Source organism: Prionailurus viverrinus, chromosome C1 (genome assembly GCF_022837055.1).
Source record: "Prionailurus viverrinus isolate Anna chromosome C1, UM_Priviv_1.0, whole genome shotgun sequence".
Classification (NCBI taxonomy): domain Eukaryota; kingdom Metazoa; phylum Chordata; class Mammalia; order Carnivora; family Felidae; genus Prionailurus; species Prionailurus viverrinus.
Genome location: NC_062568.1, coordinates 60,180,712 through 60,189,997, shown reverse-complemented (window position 1 = coordinate 60,189,997; position 9,286 = coordinate 60,180,712). Strand labels below are relative to the sequence as shown.

Below are 9,286 nucleotides of genomic sequence, written 5' to 3'. Positions count from 1 at the left end.
GTTCATGCTCTGTCTCTCTCTGTCCCAAAAATAAATAAACGTTGAAAAAATAAATAAATAAACATTTAAAAAATTAAAAAAATTATTTTTGCCTGTTATGTGTTCTGATAAATTGATATTGTGTAAAGGGGCATTTGAGTTAGAAAAGGAAACAAACGGAAAATAAAAATTGCAAGGTCTTTTCTGTATGATGTTATCAGTTCCCTCATGGTACTAATGTCATTCTCTGAAATATGACCCAAAATATTACCTCTCTGTGATGGACTAGGAAATATCTCCTTAGACTTTGTAAATTTTAGGTAGCAATACACTAACATCTTTCTGGTTTCTAATAATATCCATTTATATCAGCTTCCCCTACCCAAAATAATGGGGCAAATGAATACTCTTTTTGGTGTCGCATAGCTCATCATTTTTAAATTCTCCCAGCTGCTGTTTATATGAGTAGGATGTCTTTCCTCTCATCCTCTTCCACCTCTGTAATAAAACATCATGGCGTTTCTTTCCCAGTGGAGAAGCCCTACCCAAGGCCCGACCATACTGCCAGGCTCCCAGGCTCCTATGATTAAATAAGTGATGGCTCTGCCCATCTTTAAAAATGTGTCTCATATAAGGCAGTCAAGGCACCATATCCATCACTGCAAAGGAAGCCAAGCATTTATTTAAAATAATGAGACATCCTCATTTTCATTTTTCCCTGAGAGGATTGTAGCGATGTTTAAAAATTCTCTGAATTCTAGAACTAGGGCAACACATTGATTCGAAGAAAGCTGTAATCTTCTCTAATTTGAAGTGCACTTTTTTCTGCAAGGAAATAGAGTGTAGCTTTCAGAATAGCAAGAGCCCTAAGCCCACACATGAACATCCTCATCCTGACCACTCCTCTTTCAAGTTGGCCCCATTCTTCTGAGTGCAGGGATTTATAAGGACCTTTTCAACAAATTTCAAGGTATAGTGAACTGAAAGGAGAAAGGTTCGAATAATCTCTTCCAGATTTGGGAGGGAAGGGATTTCAGCTGCCAAATCATGATGAATATTACCTTTCTTTGCTTTCTGCCTCTTGCTTGTTGCAAACGTTCTGTTGGGTGAGTTCAATTATGGGGTCTCTGAAAGGATTCATAATTAAATTTTTTTAAAGGAACAAATTAGCTTTTTGTCTTTCTGAGGCAGAGGAGTCAGACCATTTACCTCTATGAGCATTCAGGGATTTCGACTTCTGTGTGTATAGTGCCTTTCACAGTCAAGGAGGCTGACTTCAAAGAGAGGCTAGGAGAGAGAGCTAGCCCTCTGTGATTTGGAGAGATAATAAGTTAGCAAGCTGTATAACATAATGGTTTATGAAATTCTTCCTTCAAGGACCATTATCTAGTGTTAATAGTGCTTTATTTCTTCCTCTCCTGTGCTTATTTAGAGCATAATTACAAGAGCGAGAGGAAGGGAGGGAGTTGGGCATCAAGATAACCATTCGCCAAATTAATGCAGCTGAGTAGAATCTCTGGCCTTTGGGGCTCGTTTATCAATTAGTTCTGTTGCGGTCTGAGTTCCTGGATTTCCCCATAGAATGAAGATTCTTTGATTTCGCTCATACACCAGCTCTGAGGAAAGTCATTTGAGATCAAAACATTTTTCAGGCAGAATCTCTTTTACCCTCCCCAGGATGGTGATGTGTGGTACCACCAACTTTTCATCCATTTCAGGAGCTTTTCATAAACACAAGTGGTTGGCCCTTTCTCTCCCCGCCTTCTCTTTTCTTTATTATCTTTTTTTTTTTTTTAGAATTTTTGTCTTCCTTTTATCCCTCCCTTTTAACTGGTTAAAATTGGGTTGATTTGTTTTCAACAGGTTTATCTTTTGTACCATGTTTTAAAATGACTTCATGGATTTTAATGTTAAAACCACTTTTGTAGTGCCATATGGTCTCTGAATATTCAAAATCATTTCTGAATAATAGGAATGCTGGTAGTTGGAGGTGACACAGGAGAATCGTCCTTATTCTCCAGAAAACAAGTCAGTTTCTCAAGAATTGTTTGACCCCAACCTTTTGGGAAAGGTGTCACAGCCCTGACTTCACTTTCCCAACTAATTATGGATTGATTTTTTTTTTTGCAGGGGAGGTGGGGGATACCTCAAGGGAAAGAAAAAATGGCAGAAGCACAGGACTGTTTTTAAATCTGTGCCATATTCCTCATGTGGTCTTACAAAATAAATGAACTAGCTTTTTTTAATCTAAAAATAAGCCAAACTTTGTGTCCCCTTACACGTTGATGTTCCATTCTACTTTGAATGCTAATTACCCATTTTTTTTTTACCCTTTAAAAGTTAGTTTACCAAAACCCAATAATTTCCCTGCTCGAATCAAGAGCATAAAATGTGAAGAAATGAAATCTTGGGGAGCAAAGTATTTCATTTTGTTGCCATCCAGGAAAGTAGATGTGGATGGAATTGTGTCCCTTCCCCCTAAAAAGACATGGTGAATTCCTAACCCCCAATACTTCAGAATGTGACCTTGTTGGGAAATAGGGTCTTTATAGAGGTAATCAAATTAAAATGAGGTCATTAGTGTGGGCCCTAATCTAGTATGACGGGTCTCCTAAAAAGGGGTTGAGGGGTAAATTGGGACACAGAGAAGGGAAAATGCTGTGTAAAGATGAAGGCAGAGATCTAGGTGATTCATCTATGAACAAGGAGTGCCAGAGAATTGCCAGCAAATCACCAGAAGTTAGGAGAAAAGCGTGGAACAGATTCTCCCTCACAGCTCTCACAAAGAACAACTCTGCCAATATCTTCTCAGACTTACAGCCTTCAGAATTGTGAAACGATAAATTTACCCAGGTTCTGGTACTTTGTTATGGCCACCTTAGCAAACTAATACATATAGCCTGCTAATACCAATAACCTCCATCTCTAGAAGCTGAGGGCATTTGCAAGAGTGAGCAAAAAGGCCACAAATGGGAAACATGAAGCCAAGAAGATCCAAAAGACAAGAGAAGAGCAGAGTTCAAAAACCAAAAAGAAAGTGTTTCCTAATGAAACACTAATCCCAAAGAGCCAAGCAAAGAGCCAAAAAGTTAGTAAAAGACTCAATGACTAGACTGAAGAGCACAAGACTTTCTATTCTCAGCTCAAATGTCACCCTTCAGAGAGTGACCGATTCATCTAAAGTAGCTCCCCTCGCACCTCTGCTCAGTCTCTATCCCATTGCCTGACTTATTTACATCAGTTGCCGCTACCTGAAACTATTTTTGTATTCATTTATCATGCGTTTATTGTATGCCGTTTCCTAGAAAGTAAGCCCCCATCTGTCTTACCAGAGTGGAGAGCAGTGCCTGGCATCTCTGCAGGCATCAGGTGTTTCGTACCTGGCATTAGGTGTTTCGCACGTTTCTCATGGACAAATGAAGCAGACTTGAAAATCAAAGGGAAATCAGAACATGGAGATATTATATTCCTTGAGACACCAGAGAGTTGACGGGGCCTGGACAGCCTTGCCCATGGGTGCAGGGAAGCTGGAATGACTGCAGGCCCCTTCGGTGACAGTCAGGGCGTAGGGAATCAGTGCTGACTCCTACCTGCCTGAATATGATGGAGAGTGACCGAACTTGACACCCAAATTATGCACAATTCACCCAAGAGATTCTGCCCACTTGCTGCAGGACTTAACTTCCGGCCATACAAGAAAAGAATTTTGGCAACTTAGGGGCTTTTTAAAAAATACACTACTCAAAATAACAGACTATCCAATGTGATTTCTAGGGGAATCAGGAGCTCCTTAAATTGAAAATTCTGCTCCATTAACTTCCTGAAAGGTGAAGGTGGGTAGCTCCTAAAGGGTCTTGTGAATGAGGTAATCTGCGATACAGGATGGCTCCTGGGGAAGAAATCTTTCAAGAGTTCTAGAGGAAGGTTATTTGGAGGGATTTGTATTTAATGGATGACAAGTTAATGTGTCATCAGTGTCTGTGGTTGTGGTAGGACTGCTAAAAGGAATGACAAATGTTCTATATGCAACTTTGTATTTTAATACATTAACGCGTCTGTTAAACAGGACTTTTTTAAATCTCATGAAACTAAAAGAACCCCCCAGAGGATTCCTCTTTGTGACATTCAGCTCCTTTCTCTAGAACTTTTCAGCTGACGTTTTCTTTGCTTTTTAGTGGACTTTTGCCTTCGTGTTTTCCAGGAAGAAAACAGAATTCTCTAGTGAAAATCTGTACAGTGCATTTGCTAAACCAAAAAACCGATCGCAATCCTGTGTTCAGAAGAATCGATTGACGTGTGTGACCTGGACCCCAAATCATGAACTGATAAGCTGACATAATCCTCTCCTCACCACTAGAACCTGTTCTTTATATCATAATACTATCTCCCTGTGTAACAACATTTCCCTCAGAAACTCAAAGGATTGGTGATGATCGTTAACACATATAATGTGTTTGGAAATAATGTAGATTTTATTTTTGTCCTTATTTTAGCTTAAGGCTACCGAGGCCCAGAAAGCCTCACAGCAAGTTAGGATTGCTCAAGGAGTAAAACGTGGACATCTGGCCCATCACTACTTCAATCAACATACATAAAATCATGCTTTAGAGTTAAATGCAGCATGCTACTACTCTCTCTTACCTTTCCTTATATTGCTATCTGTTCCAGAGGTATATTTTTGTGTTCGTTTGGCCACCGGAGACATGTGTTTTCTTGTAAGCAAAAAGGATGTTTTTTAACACCCCTCGCTGTAGGTGCACGTTATCCTTGGCTGCTCTTCAGATCCTAGGCTGGTTCTTTCGCCCATTTCCAATCCTGTTTTTATTGGTGATAATTTGCATTTACTGGTGACCAAGATGTAACTAATGGTGTGCTTACTTTTGTTCTCATGTCTGAAAAAAAATCAGTAATAAGAGCAATTCTTGCAGTGTGTGAGTATGAGCACATGTGTGTGTTTGAGGACATCAGAGAAAGGGGAAAGCAAAGTGTGTCTGAGCCTCTTCCACAGTAGCCACTCTCTCTCCCTGCCCCCAGCTTTAATGTACTCTTTGCAAGACATCAGTTTTTGGTGATCGAGGATCTTCACAGAATCGGTGTCATGCAGTGTGTAACAAACCAGAATGAACTCGGCAAAAATTCCAGCTGCGGACATACATCTAAGAAAATAAATGCGCAGATTGCTGGAAGAATAGCAGCATGAGATGCTCCCTGCCACCCTGCATTTTCCTGTGCAAGATTTTGCCTGTTGTCCTAACAGCCCTTTTGAAGCTCGAGATGACTACTCAATTATTCATTCACTAGCTGTGTGATCTTGAGTAAGCTACTTAATATCTCTGAGTTTCCATTCTCTCAACTGTAAAATGGAGGCAATAACTCTCTTGTAACATCATAAGGAATTAAGCTCCATACAATACAGGCCATGGAGTGCACAGCACGTAGCCTGATGCCTGGTGTACTACATGTATTTTATTTTGTTTTGTTTTGTTTTGTTTTATTATTTAAGTTTATTTAAGTTTATTTAAGTTTATTTATTTATTTTGAGAGAGAGAGAATCGTAAACAGCCTTAGCCCGGAGCCAGATGCAGGGCTCAATCCCATGACCGTGGGATCATGACCTGAGCCAAAATCAAGAGTCAGATGCTCAACAGACTGAGCCACCCAGGTGCCCCTTTATCCCTCTGTTTTGATCATGTACATGAAGTCTTTCCTCCTGGAATATGAGTTCCTTGAGGAGGAGTACGGGTTCTATTTCTGTTTTCCCAATGCTTTACATGCACCCATGTGATTAGTGGCTCGAGAAAAGAACTTGAGAGGAACCTCTTCCAGTGACTATTTTTGGTATACCAGCTTAGTGATAGGTGACTCACACTTTAGTAGGAAAGTATGGAAAGTGACAAGGGCTGTATGATGATCACGGTAGGCTTGTAAGAATCAGATACTAAGCCCTGGAATAATGAGGGAGAAAGTTTGGTTGTGATTACCATCTTGAGACTCACTCATATCCCTTTGGCATTCAAATGGAGTCCATGTCTGTATATTCCAAGTTGAGAAACCCTTCTCTATACTCTACTGCTGGTTTCTCTTCCTTCTTTTGCTTACTGTTTAAAGTATCAAAGCTTGCTGCACATCACATCCCTTTTATCAGCTCTGGTGCACCTTAGAGTGGACATTTCCTTCAGGAGCCAAGAATACTGGAGCTTATATTTAGAGAGTACTTATTACGGGTTGGATGAAGGTGTGATTATGCCTGGAGTCATGCTGCTTGACGCCATTCTAATATTCATTTAGTTAGAATGGTAACCACACTGAGTTATTGCTGGTCTCATATGGATCATATATTCACAGTCAGCCCTTGGCTTTGACAAGATGATATGTATTATCTCTGCTATTGCCCATCACTTCTTTTCATTGCATTATGAATATTGTGCATGGAAGCATGATTTTCCATCTATAATCACAGTTGAGTCCTTTCAACACAGTCTGTATGTTTAAGTGCATAGTTTTCTTCAAAGCAGACTTTGTTGAAATTGATATCCATTATCTGCTATCTCCGTCTTCCAGGGATACCATGTTTTGCTCTAACTGGGAAGGAAGAGACAGTTTTTATTAACATGAATAGACTTTGTAGCCTGGCATGTATTGTTTTACTGGTGTGATAGCAACTCAGGTTCTAGAAAGGAGTAGCATTCTGAAGGACAACTTTTTAATTTGAACACCAATTAAAGTGTTGTGTCCATCTTCATTGGATTTGTGGCCCTAAGCTCAATTGTGTCTCTCATTATACTCCTGCTATGTTTACTGACAAGTGTAACCACAGAAAAAGAATTGAAAGGGGCCAACGTAATTTCATCAAGGGAACATCAGGGTGAATTGTTGAAAACCACAAAAAGTGATACCATTTAGATCAACTACAAAATGCATGCTGCCAGCTGTCTGAAAGGACACTTGGGTGATGGTGTCCATGCCTGAAGAAAAGGCTCTTCTTCATAGGATGCCTCCTAGAAAACTGATAATAAAGGACTATCATTTGTGAAAGCCAAAGTTAGGGAAAAGTGAGGAAAAGTAAAGAATTACTTGTGAGTCAGAGCCTAGAGAGACCATTTTAGCAGAGATTTTCCAGTGGCGATGGGCACATTTTCAAACACAGGGCTAGAGAAAGCAAAGAGATGTTGAGAACTGATTATTTCATCAGAATTAAGTGAACGAAAGCTCAGACTTGGAAACGTGGAAAAGAGATACAAGGCCCTATGTGAGACTCTCCTGCTTGAAAGAAGCCTTTAGTGTCCGAAGGTATTTAACAGCAAAGAAGTCCTCTTGTGACGAGGGAAAACTCGTTTTAATTACTAATGTTCAGTTTACTTCATATTCTTCTAGAGTTTATAATCTAATATTTATTAATTGGGTATAAATATACATAAATAATTTCTATCAAGGGGAGAAAAAGGAGGCAGGTTGTGTTAGGGAGTTTTCAGTAGTGGTGGAAATGAATGATTATGTTTTTTATTTTAGTCACCATGGGTAATTCTAACACCCTTATTCTGTTTATGTGGGGATGTAAAGTAACTGAATAAATCTTAATGAAAACCGTGTTTTATTGATTTTGCAGAGTTAAGAGGAAGACTTGGGAGGGATGGAACCTTCCAACAAGTTTGGAAGAAAGTAGAGGGAATGCACAGATGCCAGACTGCCACGAAGACCCATGGACAATCCCGCGCTCACGCTTCTCTATCGAACTTTAAGATTTATTAGTAATATGCTGCCTTTGCAAGATGAAAAGAAACTAATGCCAAGAAGGCATATTCTTCAATATTTGGAATAGACGTGCTCTCAAGACAATGGCTTCAAAGGTGTCCTGTCTATATGTTTTGACAGTCGTGTGCTGGGCCAGTGCCCTCTGGTATCTGAGTATAACTCGTCCCACTTCTTCCTACACTGGCTCCAAGCCATTCAGCCACCTAACAGTCGCCAGGAAAAACTTCACCTTTGGCAACATAAGAACTCGACCTATAAACCCACATTCTTTTGAATTTCTTATAAATGAACCCACCAAATGTGAAAAGAACATTCCTTTCCTTGTTATCCTCATCAGCACCACCCACAAAGAATTTGATGCCCGCCAGGCAATCCGAGAGACGTGGGGGGATGAGAACAACTTCAAAGGGATCAAGATAGCCACTCTCTTCCTCCTGGGCAAGAACGCTGATCCTGTTCTGAATCAGATGGTGGAGCAAGAGAGCCAAATCTTCCACGACATTATTGTGGAGGACTTTATTGACTCCTACCATAACCTTACCCTTAAGACATTAATGGGAATGAGATGGGTGGCCACTTTTTGTTCAAAAGCCAAGTATGTCATGAAAACAGACAGTGACATTTTTGTAAACATGGACAACCTTATTTATAAACTACTAAAACCCTCCACCAAGCCAAGGAGAAGGTATTTTACTGGCTATGTCATCAATGGAGGACCAATCCGGGACGTCCGCAGTAAGTGGTATATGCCCAGGGATTTGTACCCTGACAGTAACTACCCACCATTCTGTTCGGGGACTGGCTATATCTTTTCAGCTGATGTGGCTGAACTCATTTATAAGACTTCACTCCACACAAGGCTGCTTCACCTTGAAGATGTATATGTGGGACTGTGTCTTCGAAAACTGGGCATACATCCTTTCCAGAACAGTGGCTTCAATCACTGGAAAATGGCCTATAGTTTGTGTAGGTATCGCCGAGTTATCACCGTGCATCAGATCTCTCCGGAAGAAATGCACAGAATCTGGAATGACATGTCAAGCAAGAAACATCTCAGATGTTAGGATTTTTACCAATGTAAATACATTTCTTTTCTTTTTTAAGAAATGGGGCCTAAGGTGTTGGTATTTAACAGGTGTCACCAAGGGAAATGAACTGGCAAAGGGGTTTTGTAAAAAGGGTTTTCTTCCCACTCCTACTTTCTTTCTTCGATTACCAATTTACAAATGTCAGGCTCTGGTCATAGAAACAATACACGAGTTTGAAGGGCCAGATTTCATTCTCAGGTCCTAAGGCATTGCATTTATCTGAAAAAGCAACTTCCTGAAAACTGCTAGGATTTACATACTGTGCATCTGAGATAAAAATCTGGTTCTGGGAAACTGAAACTCACTGTAATGTCTTCATATCAGCTCTGCAAAAATGAATAAGTAAATAGCGCTTTTTCAGAAATAATTCAGAAATAATACGCAGTCAGGAAGACACGCTCGATGTGATTATTAACATTGTGTGTGCTGTTATATTGAATTTTTACATATATTGCCATGGGACATGT

General features: G+C 40.0%; 1 protein-coding gene across 1 annotated transcript; it reads left to right on the top strand.

The window, feature by feature from the left end:
* Nucleotides 1–7,814: 7,814 nt before the first annotated feature.
* On the top strand, nucleotides 7,815–8,795 carry B3GALT1 (beta-1,3-galactosyltransferase 1). The gene has a single exon (XM_047869052.1). The coding sequence runs from the start codon at nucleotides 7,815–7,817 to the stop codon at nucleotides 8,793–8,795; it is 981 nt and encodes a 326-aa protein (XP_047725008.1).
* Nucleotides 8,796–9,286: the final 491 nt, after the last annotated feature.

Coding starts and splice junctions, on each gene's coding strand:
- B3GALT1 (XM_047869052.1), top strand. CDS start 7,815: ATGGCTTCAAAGGTGTCCTGTCTATATGTTTTGACAGTCGTGTGCTGG.